Source organism: Pollachius pollachius, assembly GCF_949987615.1.
Source record: "Pollachius pollachius genome assembly, chromosome: 20".
Lineage (NCBI taxonomy): Eukaryota > Metazoa > Chordata > Actinopteri > Gadiformes > Gadidae > Pollachius > Pollachius pollachius.
This window is the reverse complement of record NC_136953.1, coordinates 9,709,827-9,736,854: the sequence shown is the minus strand read 5'-3', so window position 1 is coordinate 9,736,854 and position 27,028 is coordinate 9,709,827. Positions and strand designations below refer to the sequence as shown.

The 27,028-nt window shown below is 49.2% G+C and overlaps 1 protein-coding gene across 1 annotated transcript; it reads right to left on the bottom strand.

Annotated features, from left to right (window-relative positions):
• Positions 1-1,834: 1,834 nt before the first annotated feature.
• On the bottom strand, positions 1,835-25,791 carry ankrd53 (ankyrin repeat domain 53; the record flags this gene model as incomplete). The annotated part of the gene is made up of 8 exons (XM_079758257.1): positions 1,835-2,443; positions 2,861-2,981; positions 3,734-3,898; positions 4,137-4,336; positions 4,463-4,568; positions 4,825-4,971; positions 25,282-25,571; positions 25,678-25,791. 8 exons carry the CDS (start codon positions 25,789-25,791, stop codon positions 1,835-1,837), a joined length of 1,752 nt encoding a protein of 583 aa, XP_079614383.1.
• Positions 25,792-27,028: the final 1,237 nt, after the last annotated feature.

Here is a 27,028-nt window from a genome sequence, read left to right as displayed (position 1 = left end):
CACCTTTCAACCAATCACAAACTCTTTCCTTGGGACTGCTTTTTAATAGTCTTAAGTTTGCCCCTCCCCTGTAGGCTTTGGTGGTGAGACATTTTTAGTCCCAGGACACCTGACAAATTAACGCATTTAAGGAAAGAAATGGTACAGTCGGTACAATGTATTTTGTTTTGTAAACTAATAGGGGTCTGATGAAAAAGAGTTGGACTGCTTCAGCTATTTGAGAGAAATATCAAGAGAGGCAGTTAGGCAGTACTTAGAATGTTTTTTAATTGATTACAGTGGGTGGAAATCAAGTTTGTATGCACAAAGCTGCACCATACATTAAAGATTTCAAAAATACAAATTTGAGTTTTGCATGCTTTTGCTGCCTTAATATCAAAGAAATATTGTATTCTTGTTTCTGTGGTATGACAAAATTTGAAGGTCGGACTAAACATAGAAATAATGTCAGAGATTATTGATACGGATTCAGTTTACAATAGACGCTGTATTTGGAGTATGCCCAGAGGTTTGAATTAATTTATTATTTATTGTTGCAAAAGCAGTCTTACATTTTTTCATAAGCAGGAGTACAATGAATGTCTTATCTGTTTAATTTTGTCTTAACCTGTTTCACAAGCATCCAACTCTCACAATGCACGAGGTGGAAAGAACTACATTGTACTACTGTACATGTATATACTACGTTGTTGGGGAAAACGCATCCTGCAACATCAATTTCTTTCACGATACGCGTACAGAGCAGCACTCCTAGCGAACAGCCGAATGTGTCGGTACTCACTGTTAGAGGACAAAGCCGATCACACACAAACACTCTCTCGACACCTCTGTCAAACGTTGGCAGATCGCAGATCCCCTTGGTAACGTGGTTGAGCCCCACACACCTGGGCTGCTGTTGACATGCCCTCCACCACACACTCATTTCCCTGAGGCCCGACGAGGGAGAGTGCGAGGCTACGTACGTCAGACAAGTGGCCCAGTTCACTCTCACCTTCGGTTCAACCCCCCACCAGCGTGTTCACCTCTTCACCTACGTCTTAAATCGGCTAAAATATTCTGTTTGGTCTCTGGTATTGAAATGTTCGGTATCTAGAGACGTAGAAGAATTGGCTCGGTGTTAAATGAGCCGTGTTTTGTTTATTTCTTGAAGGTGATTCAGGGGAGAGATCAACAATGGAAGCAAACAATTTACACACAAAGGATTTTTCTCATTGTTTCGTTGATATCGTTTATTTTTATAGTTCATCATATAATCATACTATATTTGTGATCTTTTTATTTAAACTATTATTCTTAGTTTCTAGTTTGAATATAAAGTCATAGAGAAGTTGGCCCATATCTTCTTCAGAAATGCATCCCCTCTTGTAGCAGTGCTCCCTGCCACCTCTAGGTGGCTTCTCTGGGCTCTAGTGTGTGTGTGGCTGCTGGTTCAACCTGTGTACATTGATTGGTCAATGGATCGCAGGTGTGAAGCCTCACCCAGCCACTAGAGTCCAATCAGTCTGACTGGGGCCAGGTGAGGCTGGTTAAACCAGCCATCAACCACCCACACGCCACACAAGCGTTTTGTTAGCCTCTTAGCATCATTGCATAAATTCATATTTTTGCCAAACTGTGATATCTAACCTAACTGTTCTACTTCCGCTCCAGAATCACTGCCTCATTGGCAGTGTCATAAGCCAATCAGAGTGCTTTTTACATTCCATAATCACTATCTGGCCCAGGCATCTATTGGACTTAGGCATTTTTGACGCTAAATACAAGATGACCCTTAAAATATGACTTACAAACAACGCCTCAGGGGCCTGGTTGTTCCTCAGAACCCCTCGCGGGCTCAGTAGTGTCCGGGCTCCAGGACGTCCGGCAGGTGCAGCGCCACCTCTGTCCAGGGGGAGGCGCCGCCCTGCCCCGGGGGGACCCCGAGGCGCGGCTGGTCCAGGATGCTCCAGGGCCGGTAGTCCCGCGGGGAGGCCATCCTCCCGGGGAAGGCCCTGGGGAACAGGCCCCTCTCCAGGGCGTCCAGCGGCAAGTCGGGGGCCCGGCAGGGGGAGCTCTGCCACCGGGTGGTGTACTGGTGGTGGTGCCCCCCGCCGGCGGCCTTGGACAGGGTGACCCAGCCCCGCAGGTCCGGCTCCGGAGAGGGGCTCTCCGGGGGCTCGGCGTCCATGCGGACCGCCCGGGGGCGTTCGGAGACGGAGGTCGGGGGTGGAGGAGGCGACCTGGTGGGGTGGGTCGAGGTGTTCCAGCGCTGCCTTGGGTCTCCTGGCTGCGCCCGGGTCTGGGCCCGGGGCTTGGGCGGGCTCTCTGGAGGCTCAGAGAGGAGGCACCGCCGGTGGAACTGGCTGACCAGGCTGCTGCTGGCCGGCGGGCCTGGGGGGGGCCCTAGGCCTTTCCTGCTGGCCCACTCCTCCGTCTTCTTTTCAATCACCGCCTGCCTCCTCGTCTGCGTATCAAGGCCCCATGTGATGTGAGTGTATTTTGATTTTGTACTGAACTGATATGCTTTTCTACTTAACATAACGACACACGGTGTTCATTGTCTTTGCATTGTTATTCCATATCAACTTGCTTTTCTCCAAAAGGGAACTATAGCCATATAACTAAGTCATTTAGCCATATTGGCTACCCAACAGATTTCCATTCAGATACAGGTCATTTTAAGGAGGGGTTAGGGGCATCTTGCTCAAGGGTTGGGCCGTGGACATTAGAGATCGAATCCCAGTACCTCTGGAAGGAGTAAAAAACAAAAGCAGCCACTACCTTTGTCCCCATGTCAACCTCGTTTGCAAGCCTTCAGCAGTAGCGTGGCTCATTTCAAAAGGGAGTCTGCACACAAATAAAATGTGCAAAACATGCATACTTTCTCTCTGCCTTCGTCCAGTTTGCTCATGAGCACTAGGTCCCGGTAGAGGATCTGCACCTGCCTCTTCATCTCCAGCTCTCTCTTTTTGTTGGCCTTCCACATACAGTCTTTGAGATACCTGCGGAAGATGCAGACGAACACATGCAAAACAAAGGCCACGCGCACACACGTTGAATAGTACAATTTATCATACATTAAAATGAGATGAATCTTTAATGAACGCTGTTGAGAAACGGGGCTCAGGACTATTTAAATATTTACTGCAACACAAGAAAAAAGAACCGACCCCACCACAACAACAGGGTTGTAGAGAGGACATGAACTACACATTAATGGGCCATGCAAATGTGCTGCACTCATCGCTTGGGGCCACACAGCATTGCCACGCAAACCATAGCATCCACACACCAGTTTGCTATAGGCTACCGAAAGGACGAATGAGGACGTTTGGTTTCATTCCGGCTGGTAGCATATCAGGACCGTGAATATAGTAGTTGCATGATGCACTTTCCTTTAAATGTCTTTGACTATAGGACCACCTACAACATTTGACAAATCATCCTCCACCATCTTCCACTGTCTCCCACTCTCTGAATGTGTTGCCTATTGTTGTGGTGATGTTTATTTTGTTTCCCTTTTGTTTGATTGTCTGTACTGTCTGTATGCATTCCTTTCTTATTTGTAAAGAATCTTTGAGTACTTAGAAAAGCGCTATAAAAAACGGATCAATTATTATTATTATTATAGGTCTACGTGTGTGATTGATACTGAATGCCTATTCTGTTATTGATTGTAAACTACCTACCTGATCCTGCACATTAAGGGGAAAGATTATGACACACACACACACACGCACACTTATTTACATACCGGGCCACCACCCTGTGACAGTAGGAGCGTGCCATGTCCAGTGGGGTGTGCCCGTTCTTGTCACATGCGTGCACGTCCGCCCTGGCTCGCACCAGCATCTCCGTGCACGCCAACATGCCCTCGGCCGCTGCCAAGTGCAGCGGGGTGACCGCGGAGGTAGTAGAGCTGAGAGAGAAAGCGATGATAGATGCACTTATTGTGACCATAATGTGTGCATTACGACACAAAATGCAGCATGTATTCCTTCCACTCCACATCGTGTGTCAGTATCGTCTATCTCAGAAGATAACTAAAATGGTGTATTCCGCCGAGGAAATACTAAATCGTCGTTGGGGAGCAGTTATTTAACATAAAACAGTGATTCAACAAAGAATAAATTCAAAGTGTACAAAGTGCACCATACACGTTGACATCAGCGCCGCGATCCAGCAGGCACTCGAGGCAGGCGGAGGTGTTGGGAGAGCTCTGGGCGGACAGGACCATGTGGACGGGCCGTCTGCCCTGACCGCAGCCGCCGTTGACGTCAACGAGGCCGGACTCCAGGAGCAGCCTTACGCACGTCAACTGGCCGTGGAGACAGGCCACGTGGAGCGCTGACACACCCTGGAGACCGGGAGAGAAGCGTCAGAAACATAAGAAAATCAAACACAGTTAGAGCGTGAGTATCTAGTGGCACAATTGTTAAAGAACTAGGCTAATTGGTAGCAATGGCGCTAAATTGGTGCTGACGTGTTCGTCTGTGTCCAGCAGTGCCACCGCGTGTTTCAGGCTGAGGGTCAGCCATTCGGGGTCCCCAGCCGCCGCCGCTTTCAACTGGTCGCCTTTCGGAAGAGCTCTGATGGTAAGGTTGACGGAACACACAACATAATGTTTAAATACGAATCTACCAAAATAAAAAACTAAAATAACAAGGACGCAGTTGTAGTTGTAGATGCGGTTCACTCTATTGTAGGCATCATCTAGGCTAATTGGGGCGGGCTTCGCGCATATTTTACGCACTGAATACTATTACTATGAAAGCTATTAATTATTAATGTAGCAGTTATATTCGTTAAGAACACCAAGATGCAAAAGTTTAAACTTTCAGATACCTCGACATTGACTTCTGTTCACTCTGTGCGCCTGAGGGATTTGTTGTTGCACGGATTTGTTGCTTATAACCATGGTAACGATTGACGCATGTTTTACACGCTTTTACGCATGCTTTACTTGCGTAAATGCCTTTACATTTAGTACTGCTGGAATTTTTAGCGTAGAGGAGGCGTACGGGATATGAAACTGTTATTTGCCATTCCAAAACTAAACTAAAGCTCTTGTTGTGTCAGTGAGAGAAACCGAATTCAATTATTTTGAGTTGGCGTCGCCTTATTTATTGTAACTGGTCTTTTCCCACAGTGATACATAATAGTTCAATTACGTATTATTCAATGTCTCTTGTCATGGTAAAGCTCTTCATTTGCTTTCAGGAAAGGAATGGAGGAATTTAAATATAATTGTTGGTTTGTATATATTTTGCATATATATAGGTTTCTATGTAAGTTTGTATAGGCTATGTTACAAAACAGGATGTTGCAGGTTGGCCCACACAACACAGTAGGCAATCTGTCAACAATATAATATTTAAGTTCAATTCATCCCACCAATGGCAGTGGTCGAACTTAAAACCAACCTACACATCATCGAATGTAGCAGTCCCAATCATAGCGCATACTGAGTCATCATATGCGTCTATTCAGCCTCTCTTGACGTGAAATCCATTTCTGAACCTTCCCGCCTCACTGCATATGTCAGTCAAAAATGTAATTCTGCCCAACCCTCCCATCCTCCTCTATATAGGCTTCCCCAACCCTGTACGACAACCAATAGTGGGGCTCGATCCGATGGGCTGATTGTTTCTGACGGACGCAGTCAGAAATGCAGCCCTTGGCCCTGCTGTCACTGATACTTCCAACAGGCCCCACGGCTACGACCCCCAGCCATACTGGCCGCAGTCCCCCCCCCCCCCCCCCCCCCCCCCTAGACGGGGGTTTGGTATTGACTGAGTGTGTGTGTGAGTGCTGGACCGTACTCTGACTCTCCCAGCACCCCCTCCCTGGTCTTTGAGCATGCAAATCAATGAGAGAGAGCGAGAGAGAGAGAGAGAGAGAGAGAGAGAGAGAGAGAGAGAGAGAGAGAGAGAGAGAGAGAGAGAGAGAGAGAGAGAGAGAGAGAGAGAGAGAGACTCTTAGTATGATTGAGCGGACATGTTGAGGGTGTAAGGATTGTGGGGGTCAAGGGCGGGTCATGTCAGCGTGGCTCTTCCACTCTGTAACCCCCCCTAGAGTATCTGCAGTGCATCAACCTGCAACACCAGGGGAAACCCTGTGTGTGTGTGTGTGTGTGTGTGTGTGTGTGTGTGTGTGTGTGTGTGTGTGATGGGGGAGAGTTTATCTGGCGGCCAGACTACTGTGGATGCTCCTGCATCTCGTGGTGTTGCTGTCTGACCTTGATCACATGTCACAGGGAGGTTGTACACGGAGCCATCAGTGGAGAGCTCTTTCATGTTGGGTCTCCCAGCACTGGTCCCCTGACACACACCCACACAAACACACACATCCTAGTTTCTATGACATTTGAGATTTTTTCTACCCTTGAGTATGTTTGTGTATCCCCCTTATTTCATTGTATTGTCTCCCCCAAACAAATTCAAAAGGATATAGGGTAAAGTGTGTGTGTGTGTACATTTGATATAGTCGCATATACAGCGTGTGTGTGTGTGTGTGTGTGTGTGTGTGTGTGTGTGTGTGTGCACGGTGTCAGGCAACCAGTGCTGTGTGTAAAAGCTTGGCATGTGTAGTTCGCCTGCATTAGCTTCAGTCGGCGCAGTCGCTGCACATTAACAGCTGGACCATCAAAGCTGCTTAGGGCTACGATGACAATGAGATCATGTTCCGGCCGCATGGCTAGCCCTCCCATTGGCCTGCCGCGAGAGCCAATCGCCTCGCGTCCGTCCGTGGTCGTCGTCACCGGTGGAATGGGAATTGTTCTTATGGTCCACGGAGCTTTCGACCAATGAGCTGCTCACTCGTAAAATCTGTCCTGGGATGTGTTGATTGAAACATGTTCAGTGCTGTTTCCTTTAAAGGTTTGATGCTAAAACGCATAGAATGATGGTGTGGGTGTGTGTGTGTGTGTGTGCGTGTGCGTGTGCGTGCGTGCGTGTGTGTGTGTGTGTCAAGTGCTATTGAGTGGAAATAAGATTGTTTGCAAAAGTATAAATGAGAGGGAGAGGTTGGGTTGAGAGAGATAAAAGAAAGATGAAGGGATGTTTGTAGCATATGACAAATTAAGTGGGGGACTGAACAAATGAAGGGACTGAAGGGGTAGTGAATAAAGGAGAGAGGGAGTGGATGCTTCATATTTCATAAGCACCTTGGGGTGCCCACAGGCGCTGAACTCTGCTTGTGTAAGTGCGCTGATGTCCTCCTTTTCGGGCGGGGGGGGGGAAGGAGACCCCCCCCCCCCCTTCCTTCACACAAAAATACAATTTGTCTCACTCTTTCTTTCCCCCTCTCTTTTAAACTCTCCCCCCCCCCCCCTTCGTTCCTGACTGTCCGACTGTCCCGTCCTCTCCTCGCTCCTCCATCCTCTATCTCTTCTTCCTATGGTCTCTCTCAGTCTTGCTTTCTCTCGTCTCCCCCCCCCCCCCCCCACCCCCCCCCCCCCCATCCGTGCTCAGCCAGGCGACACATGTGCTAATGTGCGATGGCAGCGGGCACGGCCCGGCTGCAGGGTGACCGCGCCGCGACCTCCCTCTTCATCGGCACGGCAAGCACGCTCCTCCTCCTCCTCCTCCTCCTCCTCCTCCTCCTCCTCCTCCTCCTCCTCCTGCGCGGCAGCCTTGCGTAGCCTAGCGCCCCCTCTCTGTCGTGGAGGGGCGGGGGGGGAGATGCAGAGAGGATGTGGGGATTTGCCACGGGGGGGGCTGCGGTGAGCAATGGATATGAGATGAGAGGAGAAGGGAGAGGAGGAGTTGGAGGAGGAGACGTAACGCTAAGGGAGGTGGGGAGAGATGGAGAGGAGGGGATGAGCGGCCGGGGAGATTATAAAAACAAACGTGACATTATTGTCCTCTGCTAAAGCTCAAACCCGGGCTGTTTGTCCATGCGCACGGGTCCTCGTGAGATTGAAATGGTCCCATGTCCGCTGGAACCCCGCGATTGTCACTGTTCTCTTCATCAAGTAAAATCAGAAAACTTTATTCTCACACGACAATTAAATCAAATGTGAATTTTCCTTTGGCCCTGCGGTATAACCCTATAAAGAAAAGGTACATAATATAAACATGGCATACAGTATAACAACACGGCCCACGGTATAAAACGCCTATAAACTGTATACGTATGGACGAAGGTGCACAGTATAAACAGACAGTCCTCAGTATAGAACAAGCCGTATAGAGCAGACCGCGAGCAACCCGAAACATCTCCAGCAGCAGCATTGCTCATGGGCTATGGGGGGTAGGGGGGGTTATTTCTTGATGTCCCTGTCTAGAAGGTTCTTCCTAGCTAGGGGGACCTTGTGTCCCCTGAATGATGAGTCAAGTGGATGGGCGGGCGGGTTCATTTAAATACCTTGGTGCCGTTTTGGTTAAGGAACCGCTGTATAGGTTCTCGAGATGCAATGGCTTTGTGATTCCGCCGGGCTGGCTAGACACCGCACTCTGTGGGTGATCTGTAGACTGGGGGTCAGAGCCGGCTCCTCTGCCACTGTGAAGCTCCTCAGTTACCTGAGGTTGATGGAGACTCTGCCTTGCCATTGGGCTGACGGGTACGTTTATTGTCAACGAGTGTTCCCAGATATTTCAACTGAGTGAGCCGTTCCACTTCCTGCCCCTGTATGATGGCTGTTCTGAAGACGGCCCTCTATACTGCCTGCTATTTACCGCCCCCCCAAACCACGGCCGCTTGGTCGACTCTACTCTACTCTCCTTGTCGTATCTTATCCTACTCATTTCAGTTTTAATCTTTTAAAAAGATTACAATCTCTTTTAGCTCTATACTCCTCTCTGTCTCTTTGCCAGTCTTTTATGAATATTACATCTGTTGGCCATGCTCCCTCAACCATGATGTCCCAGCAGACAGCCTGCCCTGAAGCTCCCTCCCTCCCTTCCCCCCTCCCTCCCTCCCTCCCTCCTTCTCTCCTTCTCTCCTTTTCTCTCGCTCGCTCACTCTTTCTGCGAGAGACACAAGACGAGAAAGCAAAAAGAGATGAGAAAAAAGAGAATGAAAGCACATGAAACTAAATGACAGCAAAGGCCCTGGAAGTCAAGCAGATGTACACAAGTGGAAGAGACCAGGGGCTTGTCTAAAACGGCAGGTTAAGATCTGTTTCTGCTCAAACCAGAGCTCTTACTCCAGCCTGTGCTTCCCTGGACTCTTGGGATTTTCGTATTCCCAATCGCTGTTTCCAATCTCGAGGAACGAGGTCACTCAAACTGGGATCGGTTTTAGGTGAAAAGTGTGTGTGTGTGTGTGTGTGTGTGTGTGTGTGTGTGTGTGTGTGTGTGCTACAGAGACGTTTTTTGTGTTCCGTCTGTTCATGTGTGTCCGTACCAATGGTCACGTGCAGCGTGGGTACCAAGCAGCTGATGCCAGGTCATGGGGTTCTGTCCCCTTTCGTTTCACTCTCACAGGATGGTGATCCTACTCAACAGTCAGATATACAGCAGTAGTTTAGATACGTTTCTTCCATTACAAGTCACTGCCATCATCCGTGGTGGTTTGATGTCCTGTTCGGTCGTATCGTGCAAAACGTTTGCTACGTTAATGCCTAGTGTCCACACTAGTCAGGCGTTAAATAACCTCTTTGACACGTTTTTACACTTCCTGATCCAATCATGACGTGTCCTTCCCTTATTCGCCACGCCCCTGTCATGTGACCCTTATCCGGAAGGAAACAAGGGTCAGCCTTGACCACCAGTGGTTAATTCAACATGGATGAGAAATGATGGGTTCCTCCATAGTATTTCCTGCAACTAGCAATCAACTCAACACGCATGCCCAGTGTATGGGAATGGTTCTGTGGGTAATATGCGTTTCCTTGCGTAGTATTGACAGAGATTATTTTGGAAACGGTGCTCAAACACTCATCTTGACGCAGGTTGATTTCTGCTTTAAATCTCTGCTTTAAAAGGAAAAACGTAGTGGTGTGGATGGAACCCGAGATTACCCGATCTGTGCATGAGTTGCCTTATGCCCACCTCATGACGTTACAAAGCATGGTCTCTGTGTGCTGTGATTGGTCGAGTTAGTATTCCAATGGAAGCCTCATTAAAGGTGCAGCAGGTATGATTTACAAGCAATGGTTAGAGTGGTTTATATTAGAAAACAGCATAATCATCCGTCAGCCATTAGGGAGGGAAAAGCTCTAGGAGTTTTGAGTTGACTGCGCCTGCCTCTGTACGCGACCATTTAGAGTTGACCCTCTTTTATGTGATTGGTTTTGGGCAATCCATACTGCCTGTCAATCACAGGTGCATGAATGCAACACTTCACAACGTGTCGGGAAAGAGGGAGCAGAGAGGTAAGGTCTTTCTTGGGTCTCTCTCTCTCTCTCTCTCTCTCTCTCTCCCTCTCTCCCCCACAAGTGTCCAATCTTACCTTCAGTGCCTTTTCAGACGGAAACATCAACGTTATCAGAATTCAGATTCATCACTAGCAAGGATATGAATGGTTTTGTCCCCCAGCGAGCGCTCTAATGTATTGACCTATAGTCTATTAAATCAGCGTAGTTCTGTTCGGCCATTTTAGATTAAAACACAACACACCTGTAGACATTGTGAGGTCCCGGCCCGTTCACGTCCCCACCTCCTGGCAGAAGTCTACTTGTGCGTCCTCACTGGCTCTCCAAAGGGGGTATGTGCCTTATGGTGCGTGTGTAAATGATGCATGGGCTACATGGCTACGGTGCGTCCCTGTGTCCCGGCATCCATGTTGAACTGCACTCAGCCTGTTTGCGCAAGCCGTGTCATCTTTGTATGTCGGACCGTTCTTTAAAATGTGCGTGAGCACGGCCGTGCTCCGCTGCTGTTGTTGTCTCTCATCAATAAAACACCCAAAGTTTGCACTTTTCTTCGGGTGCCCCTTTCTCCAGTGGCAACAGGAATCATCAGAGGTCAACCTCTTTTGGAAGTGCTTTCTAAAGGACAGAATGATGGTATTTTTTCGTCTACGGATATTGATCAGGCAAGGTAATTCAAGGCTGTTCTCCGGTGTGGATGTGTTCAGCGTGGTGGGGTGGCTCAGACCTTGGTCAAAGGATTTCATTCTAGCCGGGAGATTGCTTGATAACATGTCACACGCATGCAGGCAGGCTGGCAGGCAGGCAGGCACACACACACATACACACGCACACGCACGCATACTCAGTAGCACCCACACTGGTACACAAATGGTTTTATAACCAGCGCGCATGCACGTCTCTGTGTTTGTCAAAATGGGTGTGCTTTGAGTTCGGGGTGAAGTGATTCTGTGCGCTGTGCATTTGATTAAACATCAGTGCTTTGTAAAGCAGGGATATGTGGCTGGCGCTACCTTGTGGCATCTCCACAAGTGATCTCCAAAGGTGATGCCCTGCTGCTACACCCAGGTCGGACTCCAGCCGGGTCAGCCTCTGCTCCTCCCAGTTCACCAGAAGGACAGCGCTCAAGGGAGTTTGTATATAAGGGAATATATATTTATATAAATACGCTGACTCACTATCCTAGTTTTCCCGAGCCTGCTAGTGGTGATGTAAACAAGACTAAATGTGTAGATGCTTCGACGGCTTCAGGGAAAATGACCACTTAACAATGTGCACACACGCACACAGCCTCTAACCCCCCCGGCCTCTAACTGTGGGTACGCACATGAGAGTACCCACAGTACAGACGCTCGCTCGCTCGCTCACGCACTCACACACGCACGCACACACACTTGAATCACACAAACTACACTTTCAAACAGAGATACACAAACCCATATTAGGGTGGTTGAAATAAATTGTGTTTTTCGCCTCGAGCGACTGCTGTTTCTTTTTGTAACGTTTCAATTCAGGTTTTTTGCTCGGTGCATTTTGGAGCCTGGGAACTGGGATTGGGCCGAGGCAAAATTGGTGGACGAGGAGGAAATGGAAGAAAGGAAGGGAGGGAGGAAGGAAAGAGAGAAAGGGGGAGGGAGGAAGGAATGAAAGAAGGGAGGAAAGAAAGGAGGAGGGGGGGAAGGAAGGAAAGAAAGAGAAGGGGAGGGAGGGAAGGAAGGAAGGGAGTAAAGAAAGGAGGGGGAGGAGGTTAGGGAAGGAAGGAAGGAAGAACTGTGGAACGAACCCTCTCCTCATCTTAAAATGGCGTCTGTGGCAGGTTCCCGGGGGACCTGAGGAGGCCTCAGTCACCTAATTACCTTGGTGAATAATTCAGGGGCAATAGAAGCGCTGCCCAACGATGTAGAGAAACACTGAGATCCACTCAGGGGATCTCATCGCCCCAGTGCTCCCCTGGTGTAACGCGCCTCATTGTTCTCCATGACTATGGGCACATTTTCCCCTTCGTTCTGCGTGCACTTTCACCACGCACGCCCGTCCGTCGTTATGGATCCAGATCCAGATCTGGGTGAAACTCTAAGCGGCACCTATAAGTAGTGTGTTCTTTTGTGAGATTTTGACATGCACACACGCACACACACACACACACGTGCGTGTTGGTTTACAACTGTGTGTGTGTGTGTGAGTGTGTGTGTGTACTCAGTGGTCTTCCATTGGATGTGGTGGTGGTCTGGGCTTCCTGGGTTGATGTTGATCCCATGGCAGAGGACTTTACACTTTGATTGGATTTTCCAAACACCATGAGCCATGTTGTACACCTTTAAGTATATTGTTGATACCCTGTGTGTGTGTGTGTGTGTGTGTGTGTGTGTGCGTGTGTGTGTGCGTGTGTGTGTGTTGTGGCAACCCCCCTCAACGTCGGCGGGGATTTCTCAATAAAAACGCTCAGGCAGGGTTGCGGTGCAACGATTTATTAAGCTCAGCTCAGGAAAAAAAACGGGAAAAAGGAATATAACTCAGGTTTTTCCACAGTTGGGAATAAGGGTGCGGGGGACCTCTTGGTCAGACCCGTCCTCGGGGTGGGCGGGGAAACGGCTCCCGACGCCTCCGGTTCACTCCTGTAGGGATACGTTCCGTGGTTAAACTCCCAGCCGGCGTGCGTTCGCTACAACGTCTTTCTCCGACCCGTTCACCTCCCCGTCTCCCTCGCGCCCAGCCCTTAAGGCTCCTCTCCCGCCCCCGTCGCCCCGGTGTCCCCAATGCACGTGATTGCCCGTGTCAGCTGCGCTGAGTGGCAGGTATCTCCCGTTGACTACCAGGGCGCTGTTCAGGGTGCTGGGGCGGCTTGTCCATGGCCGACGGCGCGGGGTTGCCACAGTGTGTGTGTGTGTGTGTGTGTGTGTGTGTGTGTGCGTGTGTGTGTGTGTGTGTGTGTGCGTGTGCGTGTGCGTGTGCGTGTGCGTGTGCGTGTGCGTGTGGCGCCTCTATCCCCACAGCACCGCTATAGCTTTCAGAGAAACTCCCTCCCTTTCACCTGGTCTGTCTCCTTCAATACGCGATGATACGCACTCCCCATTACAAGACATCTCACATTAGGTGTTTGCGTGTCGGCCTGCACGGTACATATTCTCTCCGTTGAACATACTCACATCCCAACAACAGCCGGTCAGGAGGAGACTATAACCACTAAGGCGACTCCGTTGGACTGCAGGACAATGGTTCTTCCACACGCGTTCTTCTGAGCTGGTTCAGCCATCGACCAACACCCCGCTCTCCGCTGGGCTGGAGCACTGGGTGAGACGAGGCACGGGGATCAATGCCGGGAGCACGGCCGTCACTCCGCGGGTGCGACGCGAGGGAAGACGCCCCCCCCCTGTCATTACCCAGGCTCCACCGCGGTCGGGGGAGGAGAGGCGAGGGGCAGTTCATTACTCTGTCAGAGAGGGGTCACGTCCGTGCGTGTGTCATCGTCCACTGGAGACCTTGTGGGTCGTTGCAGAGCTGAGGAGGGCTTATTTTCCACCGACAACAACCTTTTTCATGAACCCAATGTATGTTATGAACTTAAAGCTGAAGCTCTTATAATAAGAAATGATTTTTGATTTCCACTGTGGTTTATTAAGGATTTTTATTGTTTTTTTTATAACTATTATTGTTTTGTAGCCTATAAACATTCAAAAGCACAACACTGTTGGTCTGTATCGTTTACGACATCCATTCAACATTAGCGTCAGTTCAAGTGTTTGGTTGGACAGTTGGACAGTGCCTCCGAGGCTGGGAGTCTCTGTGTGGAGAGGACCGGGCGGTTGGATATGTGGGCTGTTGCTGGAGTCCCAAACCTGCTGTGGGTGCATCTGTACTCTGATTGGCTGTCAGCCTTCCAGAGCAGGTGCCTAATTGGTTCGGTTTAATTGTATAGGCGGTTCTAACCCCTTTTTAGCCAATTGCTTCTTCGGTGCAACAAGTCGTGTTCTACACACTGGCTCTGCCGAATATATAGATAAATGAATACACAAAACGCAGAAAAAGCATGGAAGGTAGTGACGGCATCAGGGCAGAGATGTAGCCACGGCATTTTAATAAAGATAAAAAGCCTAAAACGTACTGTATGAGAAAAACAATGGCCCAAGTCTCCCTATCTCCATCTCATCTGCATATTTACTATAACACAGCCCACACTGTAATCAACACCACCATTAAAGAGTTGCATCCCTTTTAGGCGATGTTAATGTACGCGTAGCTCTCCGGGCTGATGTTAATTTGCTCCGTGTTAGGGCGGCGGTTCAACGGCCGGTCAGCCTTCTCTTGATACTATATTCTCGCTTGCTTCAGTAAAGGTTCCGCCGTCACATTGCATTTGGGTCGAGGAGCCCGTGAACTGTGAATGCACCGCGCTCAGGGACTGGGGCAGGCGCTGACGCTCACCAACGCTACGCTGAGTCCTCCGCCCCCTCTCCTCACCAACCCTCCCCTCCACCACCAACCCACAACACAACCCCCACCCCACCCTGTAGTCCAGCTATCTGATCATGAGATAAAGTGTGCATCGACTGGACCGCCACGGGAAGAGGAAGAGGAAGGGGCGTTAATGTTGCAACGCTTTCATTGTTTTAACGGTAATCTGCCGGTTATGATTTGGTTATTTAGCTTTGCGATACAAAACACCTCACGTTCCATGACATAATAGTTTATTCCTATAATAGCTGGAACATATCAACAATCATAACAGAGTAATTCATAATCAATACTTTTTTTATCTCTAATAAATGAACTAATTCAAAGCAATAATAATATAGATGATGGTTAAAACAATAGAAAGTACCTGCTGTGAGACGTGTCCCGTCTGCAGCGGTGCCCGTCCCAGCCTTTCCGTGTGCCCGAGCCGTCCCCTTCTGCTCTCGTGCGGGTTGTGTTCCTTTGGCTCGCCTGCGATACGCCGTGCGTGCGCTCATGAATAATGGATCCCACGGTGAGATCTTAAAACTAGCAAGCTAATTGCGCCCCCTTTTTTGATTTGCTCCCCCCTCCCCTCCAAGTGCATGTGATTAAACATTCAACAACTTAATTATTTCCGCTGTGATTGGGACAAATGTGTGTGTGTTTTGGGGCGATGCCACACATTAACCCCGTGATTTTGTTTTAATATAACCCTGTGTCTTTCAATGAGTGAATTTGAGTAGAAGGTCACCATTTCATGGTAGTAAAAAAAAATGAAATATCCTACTGAACACAATCTCTTCTATAATGGAAAATTTATTTCACAGAACGTGAACTCGTGATTAATTTTCTGGAAGCTTAGAGATATGTAGTGTAATCTGTTTACACAATTATTCAACACCATACATGGATTTCTATAAGGACAGCCAAATCTGACTTTGTGTGCGTGTTTGTTTGTGTATCATATTTGTGCATATATTTTTTTTTTGTGTGTATCATCATTAATCCAAAACTATACTCCAAACAACTTGTTTCCCAAAGCCACGAGCTCTCCCTGGTGAACCGGATGTGGACACGGGCTAAGGCTGAACCCAAACATGCTTAGGGTCAGATGTAGTTCACCAGTGAGTTACGCCATCAAAGCCCCCGCGGTGAACTCCCACAGACGGTAGCGTTGGAATAGAGCCTGGGTCGCACTCTTACGCAACACGCTGGATACTGACATGACCAGACACTGTTTCCATATGCCTTTTCTGCACTGATGCCTTACCTCATTTGGATCCCTCATTTAACAATGTGTACCGTGCCCCGTGAAACGAAGCCGCGCATCCAAAGCGTTTGGCTGTCATTAACTAATCGGACGCATGGAGAAACGTCTGTCCTTGTCAAACATCGTGGATCGTCTGTAGCTTGTAACCTCGACGTGCTTGGGGGCCTTTTGAGGCCGACCGTGGCTTCAGACTGAACGCCTTAACCAGCTTGCACTTGTTGGAGGCGCCTTAAAGGTGACATGTTATACCACCAGGTGTGAGTGTGATTAGCCGTTACAAGCCGTTTAGAAAATCGGCCTCTTCTGTCATCAGTGGGCGTGTCCACCTAGATGGGTGCTGGATGGATCAGTCTACCAGCCCTCCCAGCGGACTGTAGCAAACGTTGCTCATCTTTCCATCACACATCTAGGTGGACACGGCCACTTGTGATGTTAGGAGAGGTTTTCAAAACGGCTTGTGACCGTGAATCGCACTCACACCTGGGGGTATACAGTATGTCACCTTTTTTAAAAGGTGCGCTGTGACGTGTTGGGACACCAGCGTTACCGGGGCCAGGTGTGTGAGGGGTAGGCGGGAGATGGCGATCACACGGAGTCCCCAGGCGCTCCGGGGTTGGCGGCGGTGCCCGGTTTTTCGGGTCCTCGGCTTCTCCACGTTGCCATGGCGATGGCGGCAGATGTTGCCGGTTGCTCGCAGCGCAGCGGCGGCGGCCGTCAACTGTTGACCTTGGTAGCCTATTTTTGTATTTAGATCACAGTAGCGTCCATGGCCTCTGTTGTGAGTATAGGTGTATGCACTGTATGCATGCTCTATGAGCTCTGCATGCAGTGCTTGATCCACTTATTTTGTAGTCATCCTGTATGAGGGGCTTTAGAGTAGCGTAGCGCTCATGTTTAGTTTTGTCATCTAGGTTAAGTAGGTTAACCAATAGGTTAAGACACACGTCAATCAAACTTCCCGTGTTGAAAGGGTAGGGCCCGGTAACGAGGGGTGACTCAGACCTGGTTTGAGGGGGAACGCGGAGCGAGCTCCGCACGCGGTCTTGCCCGGCGGGGGGGCCGTGGCTGATGTCTAACGGGAGTCCCCCTCTTCCCCTCTCTCTTCTGGGAAACCAGGGATACGCCTTCTGCAAGGTCACCTCCAGCGTGGCCGTCCAGCAGCCCTCTCCTCCCGTCTCTCTGCGCACTACGGGGGACAGATTCCAAAGCCTTCCGCCCTTCCTACATTGTCCTACATTCCTTCCTTCCTTCCTTCCTTCCTTCCTTCCTTCCTTCCTTCCTTCCTTCCAATTGTCCTACATTCCTTCCTTCCTTCCTTCGTTCTTTCCTTCCTTCCTTCCTTCCAATCGTCTTGCATTCCTTCCCATCCGCTTGACAAAACATGCATTCCATGTCACATGACCATTAAAGGTCACGTGACGCCAACACTATCAGCTCTATCATGGCCCCTTCACTGAGCAAATTAGATTTTTAATGCCCACAAGCCCCTCCCCCATGCTCCTCCCCCACATGAACCCTCCCACCCTAAGCTGCCCTCCAATCAAGCTCCTCCCCAGTCAAACCCCGCCCAGCCACACCCCTCCCTGCACAAGCTCCTCCCTGCCACAGTTATCCCTAAGCCAGAAGCTCTGCCCAACACAAGCTCCCTCCCAGGTCTGAGGCCCTCGGGCCCCCTCCCTTTATGTCGGGGAAGTGAACCCAAAATGATGGTAATCTATATACGCCATTTTGTCACTGTTAGGATTAGACCGTCATTTGGAGAAAACACAGTTTAATCTGTTTTTTACCAACCGGTCTGAACTTAAGCTCTGAATGCCAAAAATGTAGCTTTTGTGTTATTTTCTTTCATGTCCTCTTTTTAAAGGTTATCCAAATCCAAGGCTTGTTTTGCTCCGTAACAGTATTTTATACTCTTACGGAGCAAAGTTGTCCATCGTTGCTATTGAGCGTCCCTGCTGCGTTTTCTATGTCCATGATGCTTGTCATAGTGGAGCAAAAGAAACAAAATGCTCAGGTTATTACGCACGCACGCACGCACACACACACACACACACACACACAAGACACCTCCCCTGTCCTGCCCCCCCGTCTCGGATGGGACGTGATGAAGGCTCGTCGTTGATCCCACCACAGAGACTTCATTATGCATCAACAATGAATCTTTCATCTCTCCACCACCATCACCACCACCTCCTCCACCACCTTCTCCTCCTCCATATTTTCCACACCCCCATCAAACTTTCATGGGGGGCGTAATCGAGATAAAAGTCAGAGGCGAGTTTACCTGTGACAATGCCGGGGGGGGTAGGGGCGTGGTGCGTTGCCAAGGTGCCAGACGGCTGTCAGAATTAGCCTCTTCCTCCTCCTCTAAAGGTGTCAGGCCGCCGAGGTGAAGAGGAGGTGGGGCGCACTAGAATATTCTAAAGGTGTGTGTGTGTGTGTGTGTGTGTGTGCGCGCGCGTGGGTGCGTGAGAAATACCTTGGTGTGATTGCATCCACTTCATGAATTTGTGTGTGGTGTCTGCATGTTTATGTATACATTGGTGCATCTGTATAATAAGTGTGTGTGTGTGTGCATAACAATCTGAGGCATTTTGTTCTGGGTTGTGTGCAACTGTCATATTTGTATTCTTTGTGCGACAGCGAAGGAAGCCTTACATAAGGACTCTCAACCAGGGTGGACATGTTATTTCAGGGTAGATTAGAGTGTGTGTGTGTGTGTGTGTGTGTGTGTGTGTGTGTGTGTGTGTGTGTGATGCCGTTTGCGTGTGTACGTGTGTGTTGTGTGTGTACGTGTGTGTGTGTGTGTTTGCGCGTGTGTGTGTTGCGTGTGTATGTGTGCGTGTGTGTGTGTGTGTTTGCGCGTGTGTGTGTGTGTGTGTGTTGCGTGTGTGTGTGTGTGTGTGTTTGCGTGTGTGTGTGTGTGTGTGTGTGTGTGTGTCAGTGAGAGGGAATGCAACAGACCTGAATGAGATAAAAAAAGAAGGCAAAAAACAACATTCTCCCGAGGCGGCCATCTGGTCATACAATGTGTGTGTTACGCACGCACACACAGTGTGTACACGGCAATGAGGTCACGCAGTGTGCTCTCTCCACAAGCCCAGTGCCACCCAGAGTGCTCCGGCCCTACCTGACCTTTTGACCCCCTGCACTTTAGACCTTGTGACACGTGGAAGATGATAACTATGATCATGATAATGACGAAGATGAGAATTATGATCGTAATGATGACAAAGATGAGAATTATGATCATCATGATGATGAAGAGGATCACGCCAACGCTGAAGGAGAACTTCAATCTCTATTATGAGAACTATGTTAATGCTGAATTGGGGAACTTGTTTCCACATTATCCGCTCATTACTCAGGGCGGGGTCAACCCTCAGGCTGTCAAAAGGATGGCTGTAGTGTCCTTGATAGCGATGGTGGAGGAAATGAGATAAGACAAAATACTTTTTGGCAGAAAGGACATTGTGGACAGCACAGACCTACACACACACTTACTAATAGAGTCAAACACAGTGACAGACAATTGCTAACACACACACACACACACTGACCCATCATCACAGAAGTCTCTCCGGCAGAGACGAGTCATCTTGTAGGACCGTCACCGTCCCCCCCACAGCCTGACTGAAACACTCACCCAGTCCACACTACTGCCTTCAAGCTCTAATTCTCCCCATACATTTATGTCCCTATATAACTTGACTCTATGTTGAACTCGCCACTGCCACCACAGAGAGAGAGAGAGAAACCTCGTTGATTAAGGTCCCTGCTATAGCAGCTCCAGCTTTATACAATAGTATTCCCTACATAGGTAGTGGCCAGTGAATGGCCTTAAGAAGTTCAGTGCCTGGTCGGACTCTGTCTTTCCGTGCATCTGACTCTAACAGGCTTATACTTCAGCGTCAGGTCGGAGTGCCCATGGTGGGGGCTGCCCAGAATCTCCTTCATGTAAACGGGGGATAAGCTGATGCTGATAGTGTCCTCAGACATTCGGTTGGCCACACATGGAAGACAGAAGAATATATATTAATTATTCAACAGAGGCAATACTTGTATAAGTAGTGCTAAGAATTGACCGGAGATCATTGATCAGCCCCATTATCCCCTTCTCTCTTCCGCCACCTATTGGCCATTCAGAGAAACGGCATACCCTAACCTCCAGTTAAACCCACCTTTTGGATGAAGAAAGCTTTACGTCTTTGATAGATAAAAGCAAGTTGACCAATTATTGGTGTGTGTGTGTGTGTGTGTGTGTGTGTGTGTGTGTGTGTGTGTGTGTGTGTGTGTGTGTGTGTGTGTTGGTCCATGTACCATTTAGTGTACCGTGCGTGACGATTTACAAACATTTCGATTTTGATGAAAACGCCCACCACCACCTGGCCAATCACTGTGGCAGCTGTCTACCTTTCGGCCAATGGAAGTGCAGAGGAACCCTCATGGGCGTCTCATTAGCTATATTCCAGGACCTGGCGCCGGCCCACTGCAGGCAGCCAACCGGAAAGAACACTCACTGGAGGCGGGAGGATGACATCATCAGTATCATCTATCTGAATCAACCCCCTCCATCTTCTCTCACTATCGCTCCCCCATCTCTCCATCTGTCTCTACCTTTTCCTCATTCTCTACCCATCTCTCCATCTATCTCCCTCTTTCCCTCCATGTCTCTCTCCCTCCTGCTCTTCATCTATCTCTCGCTGTTTCTCCCCCTCTTTCTCTCCATCTCTCTCCCTCTTTCTCCCCATCTCTCTCTCTCTCTCTCTCCCTCTCCCTCTCCACTGTCCATCTCTCTCTCTCTCTCTCTCTCTCTCTCTCTCTCTCTCTCCCTCTCCCTCTCCACTGTCCATCTCTCTCTCTCTCTCTCTCTCTCTCTCTCTCTCTCTCCCTCTCCCTCTCCACTGTCAATCCCTCTCGCTCTCTCTTTGCTGTCAATCTCTGGCTTTCAGCCTCCACCAGAAATGAAAGCCAGGAGGGTGATGAGGTCGTAATGAAGAATTACATATTTTTAGGACACTTCGTGACAGCAAAATATTTGATTTAGACAATAGATTTTTTGATTTTAGAGCATGATCATGAGAAGATATTGGCAGCAAAACTCCCAAGCATACATTCAAGGAGACATTGGGTGTACGTGAATCTTGGCGTGACAACCATGGAGGGTTCAGGATTGGCCACGGCTGAAGTCAGCAGGCTAATCCAATCCAAGATATATTGCCATACACTTTTGGTGAATTGGACTAGATGTCTGCAAGGCAGCAAGCCAGGCTGCAAGACGGTTAAAGGAAGCCGCATAGCAAAGAAGTCCGTAGATTGGCATGGCCTTAGTACCAGACTTCATGGCTACAGTGTCGGTCCAAATACAAACTCCCTGAACACCTTTCAAAAAGGGAGAGGAATGGACCTAGGTCCAAGGAGAATGTATACCAATTCCTTTTTAATCGATTGATATAAGCAAGATTTATATAAGTTGTATATAATTGTATTTTATAGGTACGATTTAAAACGTCTACGCCAGGTGGGATCAGGACAGGAGAAAGGGGAGAAGGGCAGCAGTATTACAGGACACTATTTAGGTCAATGACTCAATTTTTGCCAAAAATCCATCCGTGTGTTGGTCATGCAAACAACCGACACCTGTAAGACCCCGTGAAAACTAATTTGCATGAAGACCCTGTATGCACCGGAACATCTGTATCGGCTCATTTGATGACAACAATCGCCACTATGCATCATGGGATATCGCATTGCAATAAGTCACACACGTTCGGCCAACACTACAAAACGGTGACGCCCCAATCAGTGCACTCTAGAGGGCCCAAGCGGTCCAAGCCGCAAAAGACTGCGTTATTTAATCAAATCGGGCGGATAAACATGGCAGGAACCTTTTTGGGGGGATAGGCTAGGATGTGGCCGGGGGGCCGTACCACCACCCAACGTCCTGCTGCCCCCCCCCCCCCCCCCGAACCCAGCCCCCTCCTAAGTGGTCTGTCACTTCTTATAGAGATCCTCACACCCCTAAGAGACACTAGCGCTGACCTTTTGGGGGGGGGGGGGGATGGGCCGCCTGTCCTTAAAAAAGGAGCGAAGCGTGAGGCGTTCACCTTGGCCAGCCGCCGCCACCGCCACCGCCGCTTCTCTATCTCGTCAGTGTTGGCCTCCACATGTCGTCACGCACTTCTGAACGGCCCTACATTAATGCTAAGTGTCGACGCCGGGGTCGGTGTTTGTTTTGTGTCACCCTTTCACGCGGAGACTCGTCAAGGGCTTCACGGGTCCGACGGCCGCGAGAGACCCTGAAAAGGGCGAGGAAAAACGCAGGCCTGGAAAAAAACGCCAAGTAGCAGAGAAAATAAAAGGACAAAAACACATAACAGCCCCTGCGACGGTGAATTCAATCATAACAAGAAGGAGCCGTTGATGGCGGACAATCGACGGATAAACGCAGCATCTGTCGCACAAAAAGAATCCTCCTACTTTGGACAAATAGTCTGAGCTGAATGGTGGTGTGTAGTGAAAGAATATTCTCTTTTTGTATGTGTTTTGTATGAATAAGAAAAGCAGCATTTCAACAATGCCGAAGGCAAAGAGGTCAAATAGTTTAAATAATTAGAAACATCAGCGCTGGTGCAATACTAGAGTTGAGCGGCCGTTTTCCTCAATGGGAACCAAAACATACTTTTGAGATTTTCTGGAAAGAAGTTCTCCAAATTGCCCTCCGCCCACTTTCCGAATTGTGATTAATCATAAGCTAACTCGGGGGCTAACGGCAAGGCTGCCGGACTGCTAATTATGGGATGTCAGGAATAAGCCTGCAGTAATAAAAAACACTCAAATACTAAGTATGTGTTAAGGCTGAATGTATTTTCTTTCCTGGGTCAAGTACCCGCAAATAAAATAAAACATTGTTCCATTATTCAAATGTGAGTGCACAGGCCTTAATAGAAATCTGCCAGACCATTAAGCTTGATTCGGAGCTGCATGGTAATTGCGTATCTGTCATCTGCGGCTGTGATTGAATGAGATGTTTCCTGTGTGTTTTGATAGTCAAAAGAGCCTCATCCTAGAAATAGGTTTGAAATGAAGGTGAATTAGTCTTAGTGGGTTGATTTACAACGTAATTCCAACTGTCGCTCCGTAAAAACATGCTTATTTTCATTCGTTAATCATTTCCTAGTTCTTTCAATCGCGGTTCTGTCTTGGATTGGTGATGAATTTGTTGTTTTGTCTTTGTTTGTTTGTTCAGTCAGTCACAGAGAAAGTATCAACCCTGGTTGAGGTTGAGGTATTTCAGTACAAAGACCTTGAACAGATAGAATAGGCCGACCAGCTCTATGAGCAGGTCGGCCTATCCAACAGTCCCTTCCTTAAAATGACGCTGCCCAAATCCAAAATGGATACTACACCTAGTTTGTGAAAACACACAAAAATCCCAATTTTTTGCCTGCTTCAAGTCATCCCCTTGTCATTCATCACAAAGACCTCAAAATACAGAGGAACAGAAATCAGGCAGTAACATACAACAAAATCCTCCGTCCCCCCCCCGTTGGACTGGCTCGGCCCTAGGAGCCCCCCTGACCCCAGGTATAGCACCTGGTAGGGAGGCTAAGGGGATCCCGGGAGCGCACACCCTCCTAGGGAGGTCTGTCTGCCTTTATGTGTGGTTAGGTTTTAAAATACAGTCATGTAATGTTAGCGATTACCATACCATAATCAAATAATAAATGATCCTATTTATGTTGTTCACCGCCTTTTTTTGAACATGAGAAGAATACATGCCACCCGTGTAGGCCCACCGCAAATATATCCATGTTCAAATAACAAACAATTTGGAGGTAATCGTTCAGTATCTCTTGAAAGGAATATTTTTTACAACTATGAACAAGAGCAACAAGGATGCATGATCTGGCAGTGGGTATAAAGCTGCAGATAATAATCGTTTGTCTTTGTGAGTAAAGTCCTCTAAGTATACAACTCAAAATAATATCTGTGGTGGACTTGAGTCGCTGCGTATTGTGAGAGGGAATCGATTTAAAAACGCAACTCAAGGCCCACCATCATCGCCGTCCTTTGTGGCTTGACAACCTTATTTGTTTCCATCAAATATTTTGAAAAATCACTGCCGCGCTCCCGCAGAGATGATAAATGCAGATACTTTCTTTGGCACACCCGTCGCTTTGAAAGGTGGCCTAGTTTCCACAGACAAACAGCTACCCGAAACGGTCTGCTGTCATGTAAGACATGGAGCACAATAGTCCCAGCTCTGTAATTACTATCTGCCGATTGGCTCGTTTGCTGAGTAGTAGTTGCCATGCGATGGGCCTGCTGATTGGTCGACTGTCAGCAATTTTCATTTGAGGAAGACACAGTGCCCTCATCAAGAGTCATAATTAACTTGTTGAAGCGGGGCCCTCTCTGCGTGGGGGAGGCCCCCCTGGGGTCCTAATTGAGAGCTGGCATGGCTTTTTTAGTTCAGGGGCCCCTGCACACACATCCATGTAAAATGACTTTGGTTTCACGCATAAAAGAGAGCAGTATGGGGACATTTGGCAGAAGCCTCAGTATACCCTTCACGATAAACTGTTTGACAACATAAAAATAAATAAAAAAGCTGTAGTGGTAGGAAAATAAACTTGAGTCAGGCAACACCGCCATCTGGTGGACAGAAGGCGACTTTGAATTAAAACATGACAGAAATATCCATGGTATTAAGTGTTTTAATATTGTTACTTGAATAATAGGATAAAGGGTTTGGAATGAATACAAATAAATTGATGAAGCACATACTTTACATGTGCTTCAATACATCAACCATCACCTCTCCTCTATAAACTACAGATCTACACCCATCACCTCTCCTCTATAAACTACGGTCCTCCACCCACCACCTCTCCTCTATAAACTACAGATCTACACCCACCACCGCTTCTCTATAAACTACAGTCCTCCACCCACCACCTCTCCTCTATAAACTACAGATCTACACCCACCACCTCTCCTCTATAAACTACGGTCCCCCACCCACCACCTCTCCTCTATAAACTACAGATCTACACCCACCACCTCTCCTCTATAAACTACAGTCCTCCACCCACCACCTCTCCTCTATAAACTACGGTCCCCCACCCACCACACACTCATTCAACACCACCACTTCCTCCATCTTCTCAAACAGCGACTCCACCAGAGACCCTTGTCCTCGGGCGTCGCACATCACGCGCTCCCTCGGCCCGCACCGCTCGACCATCCCCGCCCGGTCATCCCCGCCCGGTCCCCGTACCCAAGGAGGGGTTGCTCCGCCCCCTCCCCTAACGCCCCGCCCCACGCCAGCAGCAGGACCGTCCTGCTGCTGGCGTGGGGCGGGCTTATGTCCTGCCCCAACGTGCTCACGTCCCACCACCTTGGGGGGCCGGCCCCCGGGTAACGCCCCCCGAGAACCCGCTCCCGTTGCCGTAGCGTCCCGCGGCGCCTGGCGATCTCGGCGCGGTGGTCCCTTTCGAGCGCCGGCGGGCAGCGAGACTCCCCCAGCACCAGCACCCTGAGCTCGGACCGGCCTCGGCCTCCTTGATCCTCCGCCAACCCCCCCCACCCCGGAGGTTGATGGGGATCAGATCTTATCTGATCCCCATCAACCTCTTCTCCTCCTCTTCCTCCTCCTTCTCTTCCTCTTCCTGACCGTCCACTGGGACCGGCTTCGTCGCGTCTCGTGGGTCTTCCGCTGCGTGTTGTGTTGTGTGATCTTTGGCTGACGCAGTCGTCCACCGTCTGCTTCACAATAGCCGGTCGCCATGTGCCCTGATTCAAGGCCTTCCCCAAGGCCTTCCTGCCCGTCGTTCATCTCCTTCAGATGCCTTTCTCGGCCATGTATGTCTGACCCTGTGCCTCTAAATCTGCGCCCCAGCCGAGACGCTCCTGTTCCCGTTTCCCCAGGCGCTCCTCTTTACCTTCTAGCTACCCCCCCCCCCCCCCCCCCCCCCCCCAGGCCTTGAGCTCCCGGACTCTTTGGTTTGAAGGCCGTGGTCGTTCAGCTCGCGGTCTGTTCCTCCAAGCCGCCAGGGTGGCATTCCCGAGGCCGCTCCCCCAGGATGGCGTTCCCGACGGCGCTCTTTCCCGTCTCGCGCAGTCCCCCGGGAGGAGCAGCCCGGCTCGGGGGAGGTGGTGCTGCGTCCGGGGGAAGGAGGGGGGTCGGCGGGGCTCGGGGCTCTCCTTGCCGCTCTCGCCCAGAAGGAAAGACAGAGGGAGACGCTGGGCCAGTTGGAACCGGTTACAGCCAGGACTATGACACTCAACTCAATGTCATGATTTAAGTCAACTTAAGTTGAATCAACTTAAGTTGAATCAACATAAGTTGATGTGCTCATGAAGGACTTAAGTTGAATCAACTTAAGTTGAATCAACTTAAGTTGATTCAACTTAAGTTGAATCAACTTAAGTCCTTCATGAGCACATTGAAAGTAGAGATGTTCTGAGCTTTAAAGGGCCATGAGCAGTAATACAAAAAGGAGAAGCACCGAACAAACAAAATATCCTCACGTGTGTTTGAGTCATCGGCTGAACTGCTGCACTCTCAGCATCCATCTGCCCTCGCTCTTACTCTCGCTTTTCTTCTTCCTCTTCCTCTTTTTGGGTCACTTGTTCCTTTTCGCGTCCAAGGAGCACAGCGATTGCATCGTACTTTAATGAAAGTGTGTGTGTGTGTGTGTGTGTGTGTGTGTGTGAAGAAAAACACCAGATGTCCTCATCTTGTGGTTTTTCACAAATCTTCACGACAACAGGAAGACTAAACCTGGGTCCGTGCAGTCTTTCATAAACTTTCAGGCAAACACTTTGACACCCACATCGAGAGACGATGATGGGTGCCAACACATGACGGCCTTCATGCAGATGAGCCTTGTTGATTCATTCACTGGCACGCAGCCCACCAGGTTCCTGTGTCATGTCCGAGGCCCGGGGCGCAGCGCTGGAGCGGCCCCCCTGTGCTTAAGGGAGCGTCATCATTTTGTTGCCCTGGAATAACATGACTCACG